General features: G+C 35.0%; 1 protein-coding gene across 4 annotated transcripts; it reads left to right on the top strand.

Annotated features, from left to right (window-relative positions):
- Nucleotides 1–7,706: 7,706 nt before the first annotated feature.
- Nucleotides 7,707–20,744, top strand: LOC133852913 (uncharacterized). 4 transcript variants are annotated; one of them, XR_009896117.1, is made up of 13 exons: nucleotides 7,708–8,272; nucleotides 8,372–8,519; nucleotides 8,969–9,123; nucleotides 10,007–10,189; nucleotides 11,855–11,930; nucleotides 14,020–14,097; nucleotides 15,785–15,870; nucleotides 17,326–17,399; nucleotides 18,313–18,358; nucleotides 18,469–18,578; nucleotides 19,002–19,176; nucleotides 20,067–20,188; nucleotides 20,454–20,591. XR_009896117.1 is itself a non-coding variant. In XM_062289562.1 (13 exons), the coding sequence occupies exons 1-12, from the start codon at nucleotides 8,009–8,011 to the stop codon at nucleotides 20,137–20,139; spliced, it is 1,461 nt and encodes a 486-aa protein (XP_062145546.1). In that variant the 5' UTR covers nucleotides 7,709–8,008; the 3' UTR covers nucleotides 20,140–20,188; nucleotides 20,454–20,591. The 4 variants fall into 4 exon arrangements, 3 of the variants coding, with proteins under 3 accessions (XP_062145545.1, XP_062145547.1, XP_062145546.1); XM_062289562.1 differs by having other exon boundaries at nucleotides 7,709–8,272; nucleotides 20,074–20,188; XM_062289561.1 differs by lacking the exon at nucleotides 20,067–20,188 and having other exon boundaries at nucleotides 7,707–8,272; nucleotides 20,454–20,744.
- The last annotated feature ends 7 nt before the right edge of the window (nucleotides 20,745–20,751 follow it).

Raw genomic sequence — 20,751 nt, 5'->3', positions numbered from 1 at the left:
TTAAAAAAAAAAAAAAGAAAAAAAGAAAGGAGATCTTCTTCTTTCCGTATTTAGTCTCGCATGAACCTGAGTCGAAATTTTGACGTAATTCAGAATACGTGACATTTTCCAACGACGACACGTGACAACGCAGGCCAAGACGTGCTAGGTGTGATCGAAGGAACGTTGAAGCAGTGGCAAAAGCGTGACACGTGTGTGCATAGCACGTGAGAATTATCCTCCACCACGGCCGTTTCGGGAGCTTCTACTTTGTCGCTTGTCCACCTAAGCGTACACCCACCAAGGAGAGATTCAGGGTGATGAGAATCATGAGACGCACTTCAGTCGACAAAAAATGAAAGCGACAACGTGCGGAGGGCCTTTTGGTCATTTCTATTTGTTGTTAAGCACAAAAGTCATTTATAATTGGGATTAAAGACAAAATTGTCATAAGAATGACATCAATTTGGTCAATCTTTCTCAATGGGTTGGTGGATACCATAATTCCTTATTTCAGACGTACACAATAATTGGCTTAGAAAAAGAAATTTGAAAAACTAAAAAAGTAAATTAATTTGCTAAAAATTACTTCCCCTCTATATATATCAGAGACATATACACAAACTTCAAGTAAATATTTTTCAAATTATAAAAATAATTTAAAAATATTCTAAAAATAATAACACATTTATTTCGTAAAAGAAGTAATACTAATTTAGGTACCATTTCTTAATTGATTTGTGTACATGGTCATTATATATTGCTGACATTGTGCTTACTTTAGGTACCATGATTTTGGGCTGAATTGCAGGAGATAGTCACTGTCAATCTCACCAAAATGGAACTCGTGAAAGGATTATGCTCTTGATTTATTGGTTTTTTTTTTTTTTTTTTTGTAATATTATATTTTCTTTTATTGTTAAAGATTCTCCAAATTTCTTTTCAATTACAGTATAAAAGAAAAAAGAATAGAAAGCACTGACCTAGTGACCTTAAAGAGGAAAAAGGGTACGAAAAGTAAGGGAACATAATAGAGAACTAGATTAATTAAATTTAAGTTGAAAAATTCCTTCATTTCAAAGCTGGAAGGGCCTGAAGACATGCCCGTGCCAGTCTTTGGGTGGCATGCGAGATACCCGTGCCATCACAATTATTGTCGTCTCTCTCCTTCGGCCTTGGAGAAATCAGAAAAGTAAAGAAAGAAGATCACCGAAAGCCCAACGCTACACTTACCGCGTACGCCTACACCTGTCTGCCCATGGACCACCCAACCATGGCTCATTCTCATTGAATTCGATCTGATCCGTGATCTTGACGGGTTGTTCAAGTGGAGGTCGTGTTTATCACCACATATGCAGTGTCACTAATTACAGAATTATTCACGAGAATGACGCGTGGAAATATTAAGAATATGCTGACACAGTCACGCTTCCCGTATGATTTTATTGGGTCATGCTCGAGATGTGTCTTCGTTCCACGCATGCAGATGCAGTAACGTACATTATTGGAGTATACGTACAAAACGCCTGATCTAGCTATTCATTAAAATATTTAATTCACGATGAATTTAAATTTTATTTTATTATATTTAACGATTGATGTGTTGTGAAGTCGACACCTAATTTTTAACTTCACAAAACAATTTTTAATTTCATAGATACTATATTAATTTGGAATAATTAAGTCAAACCAAATAAATTATTTTAATGAGAATATAAATATTTTTAGATTGTAAGATAATTTTCAATTTATATTTTAAAATGAATATTGTGGACAAAGAGAGATCAAGAAAAATTATGAGAATAACAATTAATCTGATATTTTCGTTTTTTTTTCAATTTTTGTGTTCCGGCGGTGTCATTCTTTTATTAGATGACCCAAATTAAAAGACTTGATTTATGTCTTGACCATATAGAAGTTATTCTTGAATTATATAAATAGACTGCTGCAATCGCCCATCAATGTGAAATGAATCCTTACAATGATTATGCCATTTTGCTTTAAAAATATTAAAGTACCAACCATTTAATTTTCAGGGATATATCAACTAGACCCGATTCGTTACAATGAAAATGACTCTTAACAAAAATAAATTATAAGAATATTTCAGTCTTCGTAATGCTAGTATAGACTTTTGTTCCTTCATTTTTAATTTATTTTTTTAAAGTTAGGTACAAGTGTTTACCTTTTTTATCATGCAGATATGAAAGGAATCCAAGCAGAAGTTCTTCCCCTGGTATGAAATAAGATGGTTAGGGTTTATGACCATTGCATCAAATATAAAAGAAAATCGGCAAATCATTTTGAAAGTTGGCATCCTGAAAGCAGGTATATATATACGCACAAATTAAAAGTTAGAGCATCACATTAGTAATTGCAGATGTGTAGCACCGCTGATCTCGTTTTTCCTTGTTATAGAGAAAGCAACCAAGACCCAAAGTAGCTATCTTCCTCTTGCTTCAGCCGGCTTGGGGAAGAGGGAAAGCCCACATCTCTTCCCTCCTCAAAAGAAGAGAAGGAGATATCTTTCTCTCTTTTTATTTTTTTTTATTTTCTTTTATTTATTTATTTATTTTTTTTTTATTATTATTATTATTATTATTATTTTTTTTTTTATGTATTTTATTGCTTTTGTTGTTGTTTGGCTAGAGGTTTCTCTACTCCCCATCTTTGATGGGGTTTTATTCGTCGTCTTGTATAACTTATTCCGTCCGGAATTGCAACCTCAGTGTTTTGGCTTCTCCACCACGCCGTTCACGTTCGTCGCCGTCCTCCTTGCGTTGGTGGCTGGTTTTGTCAAAGTTCTTAGATCTGGTTTTGTTAAAAACTGGATCTACGTTCTTCCGATGATCCCTTCCTCCCACACACCTCTCTACCGCACTCACATGTGTTCCAGTTACCTGACGCCACCGGCCGCATCTTCTTCCACCTCCCACACGCTAGAATGGGTCTCTCACGCGCCGCCACCGGATCTCTGGTCCTCCACTTCTCCGCGCCGGAGTTGCTATTTTTGGGGTTTTTTTTTTTTTTTTTTTATATATGTTACTTGGGTGTTATTGTTTTCCTTTAGGGAAGACTATTGCATTTGGATTTGTGTTGGTACGTACCTCTCTTTCCTGTAGTCTTATTTTCGGATTCTAACATAGCTTTTACTGTTCAACCATCTTTTGATGGTTGTTGTTGTTTCCAAGCAGGAGTACAGTTAGGCTTGTCCTAATCCGTTATCCTTTAGCTTTTATAACGGCCTTGTTTGATAGGACCGGGTTACTTGTTTGACCAATTTCTAACTCTTTGTAATTATTTAACGCTATTTTAATTAGTTTGGTTTGGGTCTACTGTTTGGGAGCCCACCCTTTGTTTATTCATAGGATCGTACACTTATTATTTCTTTTGAATCAGAGATCAGAATGGTCCTTGTTAATAACCATTTTCCTTATTCAATTAAAAAAAAAAAAAAAAAGAAGAAGAAGAAGAAGAAGAAAGACGTGTAGCACGTACCCTCCGTTTGGGTCTTATATGCATGGGCACAAAACACAAAACAAAAAACAAAAGCCGCAAACGATAATTTTGCTAGGAAATATATTAGAAGATCGAAGAAGAAGAAGAAGGAAAAAAAAAAAAAAAAAAACAAAAACAGAAAACTGTATCGCAATCTTCGGTGGATGAGTCATGAGTCAATAAGAACACATCACATCTTCACATCATGCATATACGTGATCTATTATTTGTTCATCCCAGTAGTGGTTGACAGACAAAAGGTGGCCGAAATGAAAAAAGATGGGAGTTATAAATCAATCGACAAAGGTCCAATCACTGGGCCTTGTTGGGTAGGGTGTTTGTTCTGTTTTTATTTTTTGGTTGGGGAAAGAATGTTTCAATTGTTTTGATTTTTGCTTGTTCTTCTATTCATTCTGCAGAGTGCAGGCAGTATTGACCGACTTATTGGCGTGTAGTTAACTGTAAAAAAAAAAAGTAGATAGTTTGTACTATTTGAGTTCAAATTTATTGCTAAAACAAATATTTAATAAAATCATCTAATTAATTAGATTTTCAGGACACTACAGTTTATAGGATATGATCTATGACGTGTTATTTTTGGAAAAATAAAATAAGACAATCGATCATAGGATATTATAGGCTTCGTACGTGTTGATACAGGAACAAACCCCTTCTTGAAAGTTGAAACATCGCTACCTTGCTTTTAGACACGAATCTTCTGTAATCGGATATAATAGCCGGCTTCATATGTATATCTTGTTTTTATGTCATTGCTATTAGTTTTGTGGCAAATACCCTCGATTAGAAAACCGAACAAACGCTGGTTACAAAGTACAAGGCAATCTGATATGCATGGAAGCTCTCCCAAAAGATCCTTGGATGGGATCATGGGAGAGGTTAGATTTGTTTTAATTATATTATCAATCAGGCCGCGGTAGAAGGCTTTGACAATAACAGCGTTATTTTAGAGAGTAATTCGCAAGTAGTTGTGTTCGCCTTTTTTAATTACGTCCAGCCTAGCTTTCGAGTAGCAATTTAGAGCCTTTCATCTCTGAAGTTCGCTTATTTCTGAATCTTTTTTTCCTAATTTACCCGTTTTCCTTGTTTTGTCTTTTGTATCATTCGCCCCAATTAAACAAAAGATATATATGCTCCAATTGGAGGCACTTGACCATGCAGACACGTTTCTATAAGTGGGTGCGTGCGTAAGACCAAATTGAATAAACTTGGTGGAGTGTGGAGAGCTTATGGCTGCCAGACATTTCTGAATTATAATATATATTACGTACACCAATAAGACAATAATGGATGATCCACCAGAGTTGCAAGTTGCCACTAATTAACTCTGCTCCAATTAGGTCCTCTAATTTTTTATAATCATCATCCTTTCGGCAAACCACCGTTTTAGCTTTTTGGTCGATCTGTGAATAAGTTATGGCTCATTGGCTCTCCAAAATTGATAAGTTACTGAGCCTATATCTATTGTGTGCAGATTGAAGATCTACTAGTCTAGGACTGCCTTTAAGACATGGATTAAGATAATGTTTAAGAAAAAAGAAAAAAAAATCTGTAGAAAAATCCAAGCAAGCATCTTATGAAAAGAATCCACTGGCATCCACGTGTACCTTTAGCATGATATAATGTCATGATTAGTGGCAGTAGCTTCTAAGCATAATGTTCTATATAATATGAGCATCCAAACTCCCTTTTGCTGCTGCTCCCTGATCTCCCCAGAAAAAGCCTGCTCCAGTAGTGTTCAATTATAAATAAACGGTCAACTGCAGCACCATAAGAGGAACAGTAGGATTCATTCACCATGAACATTGATTTCATTAATACCCGTTACGATAGGACAGGCACGGACTTAAGAGAGGACCGGTATATATAGGCCATAACTCCCTTTAATTTTAAATAAGAAAAAAATAATTAAGTAAAAAATAAAAATTGTAAGGTAAAAAAATAAAAAAATTTAGCCCATGGATCCCTATCAACAATTTTTTTTTGGCCACTGATCTGCCCATAAGATATTCTTGCTCCATCTCTACAATATGACAAGACAAAAAATAAAACAAAAATGCTAGACGTACTGGTGAGTCATGTTTCCTTTTTTCTTTGCGAACGTACGGATCCCATGCGGAATACTTAACATGTTAACTACAATACTGCACGGATTGATATACATTGTATTTAGTATTCATTGTTTATAGTCAGGACTATTGGGGTATAAAATATAGGCTTAAATACTCTATTGGTACCTGAGTTTTAAGCGTTTTTAAATTTAGTATCTGAGTTTTTATTTGTATCATAGGTGGTCCTTGAGTTAGAAGTAAAAACACATTTAGTATCTCTGTTAGATTTTTCGTCCTAAAATTAACGGTCTGCCACATGTCAACCGTTGAGGTTGACATGTGACACTATATAAAAAATTAAAAAATTAAAAATAAAAATCTTTCAAAAATTATGTAAAAATAATAAAATAATACAACTTAAAAAAAAAAAAAAAATCAACTTTTCAATTCTAGTGGCAAAGAATAAGGTCTCAATATCAGCTATACCAAAAGTTCTGCAAGTGCAAAGCTTACTGTGTTTCCTATGTTTCCAGTATATTACCATTAATTCCTACTTGTTTTATTGCGGGCCAGAAGGAAAATTGTGAAATGTTATTCATCCAAAAAAATAAAATTGTGGAATGAAGCACGCGTGCAACTTTAGAGCACTGAATGAAAGGGCAGTGACTTTTGGCAATGGAGGCCTAATGGCCTAATGGGGGTACCCCAAATTGGTCATTATGGAAATATGGATGTGGCATGCATAAACTTTCACTTTTCCTGTGGCACGTTTTCCTTGCCACATTTGTGTTGATTGAGAAAAAGTTTCCGTACGTTGAATAGACATTATACATGATCAATATTCCACCAATATTATCGGGACAGAGTTTTTTTTGAAACTTTAACCTGTGTTTAAATACAAGAATTATATGTATTTTAAACGCATATTAATTTAATATACTGAGTTTAATTTTTTTTTTTTTCAAACACAATTTGAAGAAATTTTTTGACCATATTGTGGTGTGCATCAAAATGAACCTTCTGGAGGATCTTTTTCCTCCCAACCAATTTATTGTTGTCTTGTTGGTGCAATGAGTCATACCACCACCCTCTGTCCGTAAGGCAATAAGCCCAGCCCAAAGCGACTCCAGCTGAAAGTTAAATGCGAAAGACACCCACGGTGAAGCCCAATCACTGTTTTCCCCGTGATGATAATGGGCCAGATACAAAATTATATTAAGTTTCATATCAGTCCAATCAATGTTTTAGATAGGCATGTGACTTCAATGACTATAAAAATAAGGGTAAATTTATTATTTCATATTTCTTCAGGGCAATTTTATCATTCCACTTAAACTAATCGACTTCTCTCAAATTCATTTGAACGGTTGGGTTTGTGATTTGAAAAAAGTGATTTTTAAAAACGCAGCTAAGCGTTTAGCAAAATTGCAGTTTAACTTTTAAAATCGTAAATTAGCCTTTAAAATTATGCGTTTTTAAAAAAGTAACTTACTTCTAATTTGAAAAAACAAATTTTTTGTGTTTTCATATTACAATTTTTAAAAATTTAATTTCCAAACAATTTATATTATGCAGTTTGATTTAAAATCGCACAAAAAGATAACCCAAATGCCAAAAAAACAGCCTAAGTAAAATGAGCGAGCAAATTGTAAGATTATGGTCTGTTTGTTAAAAAAAATAAAATTCTCCCTCTTTAATTTTCTAATCTAAAAAAAAATAAAAAAAAATATGAACCAGTAACTCTTCTTTTGTTCAACCGCCAATGCTCCTCTTCTTCCAAAGTTTGGAAGGATCGTCGCCTACAACAAATACTTATGATATTGCAACTTAAGATATAATTTTTGACTATTTTTATTTATGTGGCAATTTTTACTTTTATTATTATGTATTTTAGAAAAAAAAAATCATAAAGCTACCTTGTCACATAAACAAAACAAGATGATCAAAAGTGGTAAAAGATGATATCTCTCAATACTTATTGTTATCTACTTAAAAAAAAAAAACAAAAAAAAAATATACTTATTGTTATCCACTTATGAGGCTCAGAGTTTAAGCTCATATGTCACATTAATTTTTTGGATAATTAATTATTTAACAAGAAAATAAAAAAGCTCATTTAAAAGAGAAATAATCTCTGCACAACAAGTTACACAACTACCTTCCATCCAAAAGAAAAAAAGGAATAGAAGAAGAAAAAAAAAAATGCTTTGCATTGAAGCTGGCTGTGGCAGTGCAGGAATCATGCTGTTGGTATACGCAACTGAATTATGCTTCCGTTGATTACAAACTCCTAAGCATTCCTAACGGTCAGCTTAAAACCGAGCTCATCAACTCCGGTACGGTAGCACCGCCATTTGGTAGAACCACCCCCATCTAGTCTTCACCTAACCCTGCCCTTAGACCCTACCTTCCAGTTCCCGCTCCTTCATATTCTTCTTCCAACCTCTTCAAGCCTCTCTCCAATGGCAGCAATCCATAATCTCGCGGTGATCCTCAAGAACCCGCAAAACGATGCCGAGTTCCTCCTCGTGAAACAGACGCGCCCGCCGAGATTCGGCGACGATGAGTACGATTCCTACGTTGATTCCGATCTCTGGGACCTGCCCTCGACGCAGTTGAACCTTCTGGAGGCAGAGTCCGAGTCCCAGATTGTCGTGGAAGGCGCAGAACGGTGTTCGGAGAAGATCAATTTGGGGCAATTCGACATCAGTTGTGCTCTCCAGCGGGTATCTTTTGAATTTGCGATGCGTTTTAGATGTGGGTTGCATTGCATTCTATGGGATTAGGATTACTGAATTGGGGTTTGAAAGTTGATGGTCTTGTAGGTTTTGGAGCAACTGGGGCTTGTGGCCACTGGTGGGGGAGAGTGGAAGTTCTGGAAATATGTGGAGGAAGTTGAGTTTGGACCGGGTTTGCCGGTTCATACTGTGTTCATTACGGGACAATTGGTGGCTGGGGATCAAAATCTACAAGGTTTTCTTATGTCTGCTTTAATAAATTTGTTGAATTGGTAATTTTTTTGTTACTTTTATTTGGTTGCTATGCTGAATATTAATGTCTTTCTTGGGTCTTGCTTTTAAACACATTGAGAAACCCATTGTTTTAAATTAGTGCTTGTGCTCTTGGTGCTTCTTATGTGTGCTTTAATAAATTTGTTGAATTGGTAAGATGTGGTATGTTTATAAATTTGTAGACTTCAAATGAGAAAAGAGTATTGCTTTCCTGACAAAATCGTATTGCTTACCTAGAGAAGAGTAAAGTTAGTTTATATTTTGGTGGTCACGACCTCGGCATTTCTGATAAATTATTTCCTTTCTTCCTTGATGTGGATGTTTGGATCTCATTTAAGCAATTTGCAACTTGTATTGCTCATACTATACCTTGTATAGGATATAGAACTGATGTTGAATATACATAACCAGAGCAGAGCAAGTGGATGTCAGTCCAAAGTTGTCTAAGCTGGCTTTTGGAAGTGAAATTGGGCAGTGATCGTGTGGGACCTCTGGCAGTTGTTGGTCTTATAAATGACTCAATGCAACCTGCAGATCAGAAACTCCCACCCATCTTACCACATCAGGTTTGCTTTCTTTTTCGATTTAGTGTCATCCTTGATGGAGCAAACATACTGCATTTAGCTGCAGCGAAAGACGTGCTGTCAAATAAGTAGTTCTTATAAGTTAAGAGATGATCTGGAAGCAGTGATAAGAACTTGTATTTTGAGGGTCATTAGAATGATTTTGAATTGCCTATGAAGTAGTTTTTTTCTCTAATTTTTTTTGAAGCAGAAAATGTAAAAATGAAAATTCAGAGTTTAGACATATAAATTCCAACAGTATCATGTTTGATACTATAAAGTTCTTTTTTTTTCCCTTTCCCAATTTTTATTGAAGCAGAAAATGTGAAAATGAACATATGGTGCTTAGACATGTAAATTCCAACAGTATAATGTTTAAAACTATAAAGTTGGGTTTTTTTTTTTTTTTAAATTTATTTTCCTTTCCCATTTCTTTTGAAGCAGAAAATGTTAAAATGAAAATTTGGTGTTTGGACATGTAAATTCCAAGAGTATCATGTTTGAAATCCCTTGGCAAGGTATCTACACCCTTCTGGCAGTGTCTAATCCCCCCCCCCCCCCCCCCCAAAAAAAAAAAAGAAAGAAAAAAGAGGTTACTTGAACTTGGTATAAATGTATATTAAAGTTCAATATGCTATTTCCTGAATAGGGCTTTATTAGAACTTTTCTTCAATAAAGTTGCTTCTGTTTTTGCCTAAATCTAATACCTGTCTTTCTAAACTCTGAAGGTAATTGTGAAACAGATTCTGAATCAGCACGGCATGTGAAAATACTGATTCTGTATCATTTTTTAACGTTTAGACTGCCATTCAAGTGGATTTCTCTGTATAGTTGCTTCAATGCATCATTCCAATTTATCTTTTTTGTACTTACCCTTTTTTCTCAGGAGTACCCTCCTGGTGTTAAAATTGTACCTATGGGAAGTCGGACAGGAAAGCCTTTTTTAACGACAAACTTGATTGTATTTGCACCTGAAAATGTTTCAAATGAAAGTGAGAAAAATAGTTTTGTTGCTTATGGGGATGCATTGATAGTGGATCCAGGATGTCGGTCTGAATTCCATGAAGAGGTATGATTTATCATTTTGTTGTGCTGAGGCAGTGCTCTTCTGCCTTGTGACAGATGCTTTTGAGCATTTTACTCCGCTTGACATTTTCATTCTCAAATATCATCTGCTAGTTCAGTGAACTTTAATGTTTGAAATGGCAACGCCACTTCTGATTTAAACATGGTTAGTCCTAGTTTACAACTTTGTTGTCATAAAGATCACTGCTCAAGAATAAAATCATTTTTTAATAGTCAAATATTGTATGATTGTCCCCTATTCTGGGCCTGTTAAATACTTGTGAAGCACCTGCATGTACACATTTATACAGTAAAACTAAGAAGGGGAGGAACAAAATTCTCTTACTTTTAAACTTATAAAAAGTAAAAAAAAAAAAACTCGAGGCTCGTACCTATTGTTTTCCATTTAATAAGAAACCAAGTGGTCCCACCTTTGAGCCAAAATCGCAGCTCTTTGTCTGGCACACTTTTGATGTGTCCCTTTAAAAATGCAGCTCTTTGTCTGGCACACTTTTGGTGTGTCCCTTTAAAAATGGAAATATCGGAGCATCGTAGAAGAGGAGTGGCTTTTTGATAAGTTCTCCAACCTCTGGGCCAAAATTGCAGCTCTCTTTTTGACACACTTTGGATGTGTCCCTTAAATATGGAATGCCTATGAAAATGATGGGTCTCTGATAAATTCTGCCTGTATTTGATCCAATACAGCTCTTGTTGTTGGGCTGCCAATAAAAGTTCGTTCCTTTTCTAGAGCTCCATCCTATAGAGCATTCTTTTTAATAGGAATATGATCCATTTGTTTGATGGGATCATTAGCCCATTCTGATAATTAGAGTATCCTTTCCTCGTCTCTATGGAGAGAATATATTTCCTCTTTCAATCGGCAGACATTTCGTGTATGGAAATCAGTCCCGATGTTCCAGCACAACTCTGTTTGATGTTGCCTAAGGCTCTTTTTCGTGGATTTGAGGCCACTGAGGTGGTTTTGGGCTCACTTGGTCTCACTTCAGCTGGATTCCATCTGGTTTCATGCTTGATCCTTTTGGGATTCTTGGGACCTCCAATGGGTCTTGGCAGCGTTACCCATCAACAGAATCTTTTTGTCCTTTTCAAGAGGTCATATGGCTTTCCCTGGAGTTGTTTAATGATCCTTCGGTGCAGTTTGATTGGCTTGTAATAATAGACTTGGCTTTGGGACTCTCCTGTGAAGGATCCTATGTAAACATCTCAACTATCAAGTCTGTGAGCTATAAGAGTCAGGAATCAACTCCTTTGTTTTTTCCATGCTTTCTAAGGATTCTTCTAATGTTTGTCTTTTTTATTTCTAGTTTTATACCACATGGTGAAGGATCTAACTTAACAGAAATGCTGGTTGTCTGTGGTTCTTTACTCAAACCTTTTAATATGGTTAATCATTTTATTGCACAGAGTATTGATGATGTTTATCACCACTGATTAATTCACCTTTATTGTCTTTAACTTATATTAATCAGTCCAACATTCTTAGAAATAAGTATATAAAAAAAGTTCACTAGTCTTGGAAATGTGTCTTGTACTTGCCTATGGAATGATATACAGTCATCCTTAGTACAAATAGCGCTTAAATTATAATTATTTTGATTTTTCTGTGAGTTTTTGATGAACTTGATAAAATTGTTTTTTTCATGATCAGCTCCAAAAAATAGTTGCCGCTTTGCCACGAAAGTTAGTGGTATTTGTTACCCATCACCATCGGGATCATGTAGATGGTAAGTTTTTATAACAAGAAACTTTCTTGACTGTAAAAGTCAATTTTGTTGTTTAATTCTTGAAGTTGTCTTAATTGGACCTTTTTGTACGTCATTACAATAGTAGATTACACATAAATAAGAAGATAGATCATAAACATATAAAAGCCCCGAGTAGTTCAGTATGTTTAGTGTTGAAATTGGGAAATGACAAGCAAAATTTGGTTCATAATAGCTTACATATAAAATGCTAGAAATATGATAAAGAATAAAACTTAGAATTGTTAATTCCAAAAGCTTAAGCTAATAAGAAATAGTTAATTTAATCGTTTAATTAATATGCAAACACTCTCACTTACGTATGGGCTCAAACTCTCATTCAATAAGTGAGGCCCAACACGTATAATATTCAATTGAAATGGGAGGTGAATTTCAGAGATAAGGTTCGAAATTAAGACTTTTGTTTTGATTAAATCACTAGTTATCTCAAAAGTTTAAGCTAATAGGAAATACTAAATTTAATTATTTAATTAATATTCTAACAACAATTCTAATCTTGCTAGTCTATGAATGTTTGGATAAAAACATAGTTAATATTTCTTTTGTTAGGGGGAGGGATGGTCCGATGGGTTGACAGTAGGGGTGTACAAGTGATTTTTGTAACTGCAACCACTCCACCTTAGGCGGTTAGTGGTTTTAAAATAATCGACAATTAGCGGTTATTGAAACTCATAACCGCACCGCATAACTACCTTTTGAGTTTGAAACATTTTTAAAACTTTAACTAATTTTCTATATTTGAGCTCGAGCAGCTCGTTTATTTAATATTTAATTCAAATATTAATATATAAATTATCGTTAATTTTTAAATAAAAAAGACACGCCTGAAAGTCACAGTCTATTCGCAGAAAGCACAAGACAGGCATCCCTTTTTTATAGGTAAGAGCTTGCTAACTTAAAGTTATGCTTCCGATGTGGGACAAGCTTCCCTTTTATATAAGAGTTCTCTTGAGCACTTTTTCTCATCTATTCGGTGTGGGACAGCTTGCTTGCTTCAATAGACTAGATGACGTCTCAATTTGACTCTACCTGGAATATCATCTTTCACTATGACAGTTAACATGGATACGGTGCAAACTATATAGCCCTCATATGAGTATAGGGCTATTTACGAAAATTGGTCCGGTACCTGTCAATAGAACCCTTCGAGCTCCAAGATCACGTAGCCTCTGCAATGTGGTCAGAAACATCCAAGGAAGAACGAAGTTGTTTGGCTAGTCATGAAGATACGTACGAGCAACTATCACCATTAATATTTGTTATCTTTTTCCTTCCCTCAATACTTGCAAGAAGTTCCCAACCTTTGCCTCAAGCTCCTGCACTTTATAATATATAATATATATTATATACAAGGGTAGACGGCTCGCGGCTATTAACCACCTTTGCTTACCCTTAAAACCGCTAACCGCACAACCCCTAGGCGGTTAGCGGTTTTTTTCCAATCGCCCACCAAAGGGGTTAACAGGCAGTTAATAATCGCTTGCTTGTTCACCTCTAGTTGACAGGTGAAGATACACCTAAACTTAATAATTGAGCATAGAAAAACAAGAAAATCATAGGTTTTCTTTTGGAAAAGAAAAGTACAAAGAAAACCTATGTAGTGGGTTATGAGTTGTATTTACCAATCCAAAGGAAAAAAAAGAAGGAAAAGCAACTAAAGAAATAATCTTACCCATGATCACTTACCTTTTCCAAAAACACAAAAATGATCACTTATAGTCACTTCCACTCCATAAACATTCTTCTTTCCCTTTGGCGCTCTCTCGTTGAGACTATCACTCACAAGTCGCAACTATTTTACAACTTTAATGATTTTCTTGATTTTTTTCTTTTTTCTTTTGTCTAGTTAGGTGTCTCTCTTGTGTACTTAATGTGTACTTGGTTTGCGCCCTTTTTGTTTTTAATATAATTTGATTACTTGTAAAAAAACAATTTATTCACAACAAATTTACTTTAGCTGGGCACCTACATTCTGAGTTCTGATTAATGTAGTTTATTTCAACCAGGTGCGATAGTGGTTGTTAATTCTATGTTTTTTGGCTTGTTTCAGGTCTTTCAATTATCCAAAAGTCCAATCCTGATGCTACTCTATTAGCACATGAAAATACAATGCGGCGCATTGGAAAAGGTTATGACTGTTGAAATTATAGTTTGCGTCTCATGGTTGACATTACTGATTGTTTCAAGATATAACGTTATTTCTTAATCTTCTGTCTTTACTCATTATTTACGTGTATTAAGTTCATGACCAGTGGTGGAGCCATGGCTTTTCTCTTGGGGGGCTGGACTAATAATATAATTTTTTTGTCAGTAAATTGTTTTACCTCATGCAACTGATGTATACCTATTCTTCTTGTAAGTTGACAGAACTTTGTGCACAATTTAAGCGAAATAATACGAATTTACTTAAGATGTCAAAATTTAACAAGTAACTGGTTTTCTGTCTTTCTTTTCCAAAAAAAAGAAAAGAAAGAAGGAAAGAAAAAAAGAAAAAGTAACTAGAAAAAGAAAAGGACAAGCAACAAAACCATTGCATCAACAATCAACATTATGTGCTTAAAAAAATCAATATCATGTTGCCCACAGAAAAAAAAAAAATTCAACATCATATACAGGACTTGTTATGTGCTTTCACCTAATCACCTACCTACATCCAAACAGTAAAGCACCTAAATAGCTTAACAATTTAGCAATTTTTCCTATGACTATCAATGTGAGCGTGGCCTGCATGGGAATTTTAACAGCCACAGGTTAACAACTAAAGTAGTTAACTCTATCTATAATGCAACCAAAATAACACAACACCATGAGATTAGCTAAGAAGAAGTCTCCTCTAGGTTTTAGTCCTCTGTTATCTATATCTTTTGGTTGAACGGCGGAAAGAAAAGAGTGGATCGTGCTACGTCCTAATACCAAACCTTGACCCCCAATATTGGTTTACAGTGGAGACTCTTGTGTCATACAATGAACACGTAATTCACTTATATGGATGGTCATTTAAAGTATGACAAAAGAATGCTTATTTGTGGGGTCAAACCTCTCTTCATCATTCTTTGGATTATATATTACATAAAGTTCCTCCAATGGAAGAGGAAGGAAATCAGATAAATTTTGGCATGGACAATGAATTACACTTATTCATCAATGCCTACATTGCTCCTGAAAAACAGAATTTAGGAAAGTGGTTCAGGTAGCTCAGTTGGTTGGAGTATCTTCAGTCTTTAGGGAGCCAAAGATTGACTTATGAAAACCAAATAAATGATTCTTGAGTTGAGAACCTAGTGCTTGTAAGCCTGTATCCTAGCTCTTGTTATCCTTGGTGTTACTATTGCCTCTTATGAATATCTTGACTTAATTAGCAGTGTGATGGTTTGGGGTTTATGCTTACATATTGAGTAGTTTGAAAATGCTATATTTTAACCAACTTACCTTCTTGTTGAGTTTGGATGACTACCTGGACATGTTTATATGGCTTAGAACAATTGCATCTTTGAATACCAACACAATATTGATGTTTCTATTAATTTTAGAAATGTAGATACGATTTGATATCTTATTACCTTAAGGGCCTTCTGTAAGCTTAATTTATTTTTCCTTAATAATGGAAGAAACACCCTTATTTTCCCACTAATCCGCAATCGTTAAGGGTTTAAAACCCAGACCTCCTAGGAGAAGTGCCACTTGGCTACAAAGGCTGGTAATTTTTTATTTCACGAAGTCTTGGTTGTCTAGACCTTTTAACTGATTCAACCTCTATAATTTTAGATTGATTTCATCAATTATATGAAACCTTAATATATGTTAGATGATGACAGGTGACTGGTCTCTTGGCTATACCTCAGTTTCTGGAGCAGAAGATATTTGCATTGGTGGTCAGCAATTAAGTGTCATTTTTGCACCGGTATTTCTCATTCACACAATTTTTTGATTCCACAACTACAAAGGAAAATGCTCTTTTTGTTGGAAATTTAAGTATCATTTGGGGTAAGCCATTACAAGCTCACCTGTTCATCCTCCAGATGTTTTCAGGCTAGTTAGCCTTCCATCTCTAGTGATGAAGTTGATAAATTTTGTAATATTTCCCTGCATGGAATAGTTTTTAATTTTCTTCGGGGATCCTGTGATAGGCTTTTCTCAAATATACCTAATTGAGGTCCTTTTAGTATGAGAAAGCTTGAAAATTGTATCCTTCCAAGAAAATTAGCATGAGAAAGCTTGACCATTGTATCATGGAAGCCTTGATGTACTTAATGCCTAACTTCTCAAGTTAAAATGTTGAAGGAATAGGGAGGCACAATTAAGTCCATTTGGATGGTTGTAAAACAGACATCCATATCTTACATTAAGTCTTCCATATTATAATGCACCTTTCAAGTTATTGGTCGCAGGTCCTGTAAGTTTGAGATTGTGACTTTAAACACGAAAAGACCTTGGGGTTCCCTATAAACATTATCGTGCTTGTCTGGTTGCAATGTTCAAAAACTGTTTTTGCATTTTAAACATTGAAAACACTTTTTAGACGTAGTTATCAAAACAAGTTTTTAGATGTGGTCCCCACAGAAAACACTTCAGTTTTCGTTTTCGAAAATACTTTTCCAAACACAAAACACTGATTAAGAAGAAAAAAAAAATTAGACAACTTCCCTCACCTTGATATCATCGCCTATATTGTACTTTAAAACAATAATAAGGAGGTCAGGGGCCAAAATTAAGGAACAATAGCCCATTAGGTTTGTTTAGTTATATAGTGTGAAAGACTGGTGATCCAATATCATAGAAGGAGACTAGTATTGTCAGTTCTGAGGGATACTTTGATTCTATAGCTTCTCTTTATTTCCATGTTCTTGGTATGGCCTCCTTAATCAGAGTGTTGCTTTATGTCTCGAAGACACATCGGCATTATTAATTCTCGAATTACCTTGCCGACTGGTTGTTGACTGCAGCAAAGCATTATGGTGGAAAAGACATTATTTCTGATCGCAAGTCCTATGCAGTTTACTTGTCCATAGGATCTCTAAACAGTTCTCGGTGTGTTTATCAAAAAAGGAGCTTGCCATAAAATGTCCACTAAAGCATCAGAGTTCTCTAAGAAAAAAGCTTACGAAATTTGATAGTTTCATGTTTTTACACTGATTTAATTTTATCCTTGTTGTCGGGAAAGAAATAGAACTTGCCATAAAATGTGGCTAATACGTCAGAGTTCTCTTAAAAAAGCTCAAGCTTTTTGATAGTTTCATGTTTTTATACTGATTTAATTTGCCTTTCTTGTTCCTTTATATAAAGTTTGAAATTTAATTATCATATACGACCTGCATTCTACATTGTATCTGAAAATAGAATGTTCTTATTAATATAGGGACATACAGATGGCCACATGGCACTGCTTCATGTGAGTACTCAGTCATTGATTGTTGGTGACCATTGTGTTGGGTAAGGTTCTGTAGATAACTACTCTCATTCTCTAATCTGGCGAGGGTCATAGGTGCTTTTACAGACAGTATTATTGGCATCTTTACCAGTAATTTGATTGTCAGATTTTTGTTAATAAAACTAGGTTCTATTATCATCCAGATTTCTTAACTATATTTAAGAGAATGCCCAGACTGAGGTGTGTATTTACCAAAATGTTTACCCCTTCAATTACTAGATTTTTTTTTTCTTTGCTCATGGGTTATAATATGAAGCTAAATTAATTAATTGACATTTTTCGATATTGCATTCTGACCTCCAATTTAGATGAGGAAATTAAATGTGACTTGTAATGTAGATTTCCTTCAAATTCCTGTTGGCACATACCTGATGAAGTGATTTTGCCACTAATTTACAATTTTGTTTGATTTAGTACAAGGTGAATATTATTATACAGGGTTTTATCACCTCCAAATGCATGCAATGCCAATTCTATAATACATAGACTAACGATCCAACCATTATCGTATTACAAATGCGTGTTTAAGATGATGAGAAAAACTTCTTTCATGTTTTTGTGTGGATGGGTGGGTAGCGTGTGAAGAAAGAAAAGATGCTTAATTAGTTAGTGTTATATCCCAATGCACTGTTTCAAATAACTCAAGTTGAACTCCATTTCAACTTGAGTTCAAACCCTATGATGTTCAATAGGAAATGGTTGATAGGAGGCTCAGTGGATTTAGATAACCTTAATGAATGAAAAACTACTTTTTATTTGTCTTCAAATTCTCTCTCTCTCTCTCTCTCTCTCTCTCTCTCTCTTGCAGATTTTGTTTTTTGTTTTGGATTGTGAATGGGGCACTTGATTTTGTTCTTGATCTTTTCTTTTTTTCAACCAAAAACTCTCTACTAATTAATTTGTGCTCTGTTTCAGTCAAGGAAGTGCTGTTTTGGACGTTACTTCTGGTGGAAATATGGCTGTAAGTTCACGTGAAAGCCCTAGTTGTGGAGATCCCTAATTGTACTTGTCTCCATAAAGCTTTCATGTTTATGTTTCTAAAAATCTCAAAAGATTCTTTTGTTTATGCAGCAATACTTCCATACAACGTACAAATTGATGGAGCTTTCCCCACATGCTTTGATTCCCATGCATGGGAGAGTTAACCTGTGGCCAAAACACATGCTTTGTGGATATCTCAAGTATGAACATAAATCATTTTCTTTATTTCCCTGTTTCCTACTTTAGGCTAAATTGTCTACAAAATTTTACCTATAATGGGATCTTTAAAAATGAGCCCTTCCAGGTACTTCCCCCTCCTTTCTTTGCATAACCATTTATCGTAGATTTTTTTTCCTTGTCTTTTTGTTTTGTTGGAGAGGTTTAAAATCACCTTTGCTATTCTTAGAAAATAAATTTTCGTCTGACATGTGGGTTGTTTGTTAATAAAAAGTTTATGCTCATATGAAAAAGATTCACTCAATATTTACTTTTTGTTCACCAATTTTATCGTTGGGGCCAGGAGCTAGTCTTTCTGCCAGTTTGGTCTTCTTGGATCTCAGAACTACAGTAAATGTAGCAATGATATCTACTAAATCTTGACATAGGATCATTGCAATATTCAGGAACCGCAGAAGTAGAGAAACTTCTGTCTTGAAAGCAATAGAAAATGGAGCAGAAACATTGTTTGACATAGTTGCAGATGTGTACTCTGAGGTTGATCGCAGATTATGGATTCCTGCTGCATCCAATGTGAGGCTTCATGTGGATCACCTGGCCCAGCAAGATAGGTTACCAAAGGTGACTTTTTGCCTGTTTCAACACCGGCATTTTCCATGGCTATACATCTTCACGTATTAGCTTGCATATACATTTGGTTGGGTAGTTCTCACATATTACCCATTAAAGGGATAAAGTTCATTTGCTTTGTCTCATTGATTTTTTTTATTTTTTTTAAACATAAGAACAAATACAATTGTTACAATAGGATATACACGTCTCCTTTTTAGTTGGGCAGATGTTAGATCTGCTTAAAGTAACTTTTATGATTTTTCTTTCTTTCAATTTTTTATTTCTAAGCCAACTTTCAATATAATTAGTCAACTGTTGCCATGCAAATGTCCTGCCTTTAAGTGTTCAAGTTTTCACTTGATAGGATGATAGAATTAAGTTTGCCTTACATTTTAATGACCTCAACAAATAAGGGTGTGCTGGAAGCCAATGAGCTCTACCTCAAATAACACTTCCTCACCTTGTAAGAACACCATGGAAGGGAGGGAGGGGGCTTGTAAGTCACCAATAAAAAAAGAAAAATGTTGGGAGTATTAGGGAATGAAGCATGTATGATTACCTCACTTGTGTTCTCTTCCCTTCATCTTTGGGCAATCTGGGCATAGCAGACTTCAGTGAGTTAAATCTTATTCACTGCCCTGCATACTTGCATTGGCTTCATTGTTGATTATTCTCTACAGTTTTTTATTTTTGTTCTTTTTGATCCATGGAGTTCAGTTGTACCATGTCTTTTTGATCCATATATTATTTTGAAACAATATATTTCCTATAGTGGAATAATTTGAAGGGTCTTTGGATACTTCATTATCCATGTTTGAAATGATTACAAATTCTTCTGCAAGCATACATATTTTAGTCACATTCCTTATTTGAGTGAAATTCCAAAATACATTTGAGAGTGTGCAGGGCTTCTCTTTAGAAACTTTCAATTACAGTTTGAATGCATTTCCCGACAAGGTGGGTAAATTGTAACCGAAGTGAGGAAGGCTTCTTCTTGTGGTCTGCACATCAACTGTCTTAGGTTTGGACCCACTTACCTTGCAGCTTCCCTGGATTTAAAAGCTCTATATATAACATTAATGAATCACTGAACTATCCCTTGTCAAAATTGAAGGGAAAATAACCATCCAACCACATAGACCCCAGAAAATAAAACTTTAATGCTAATATAATGTAACATTGTAGATGCAGGGATATCTCATTATCTGGAAACAAATAGTTGTTTGTGATAGTGCTTCTTCATTTCTAGTAGTGCTGATACGAGACTACTGCATTGCTCTGTGTAGGCATTTACGATTCAGAAATTTCGAAAAACTTGTGGGCTGTGTTTCCTTTCCCGGTGGATTTGGGCATACCTTAGTTGTGGTCTGCAGTTAAATTATCAGAAGGTAAGGACATCTAAAACATTTATTGCTGGTATAGTGGCTAGCATTGCCGCGTTGTACTTGGTTAATAAGTTCAGTTCCAAATGAGACCCATTAGGGCTTACATTCTGGAAATCAATGACGATCCATCTGTAAGATAATTAAGTATATATAGATATATAAATATATCAGTGATCCGTCCTTTTACTTTCATTCTGTA

This window comes from Alnus glutinosa, chromosome 1, assembly GCF_958979055.1.
Source record: "Alnus glutinosa chromosome 1, dhAlnGlut1.1, whole genome shotgun sequence".
NCBI lineage: Eukaryota > Viridiplantae > Streptophyta > Magnoliopsida > Fagales > Betulaceae > Alnus > Alnus glutinosa.
This window is presented reverse-complemented; position numbering and strand designations above follow the sequence as displayed.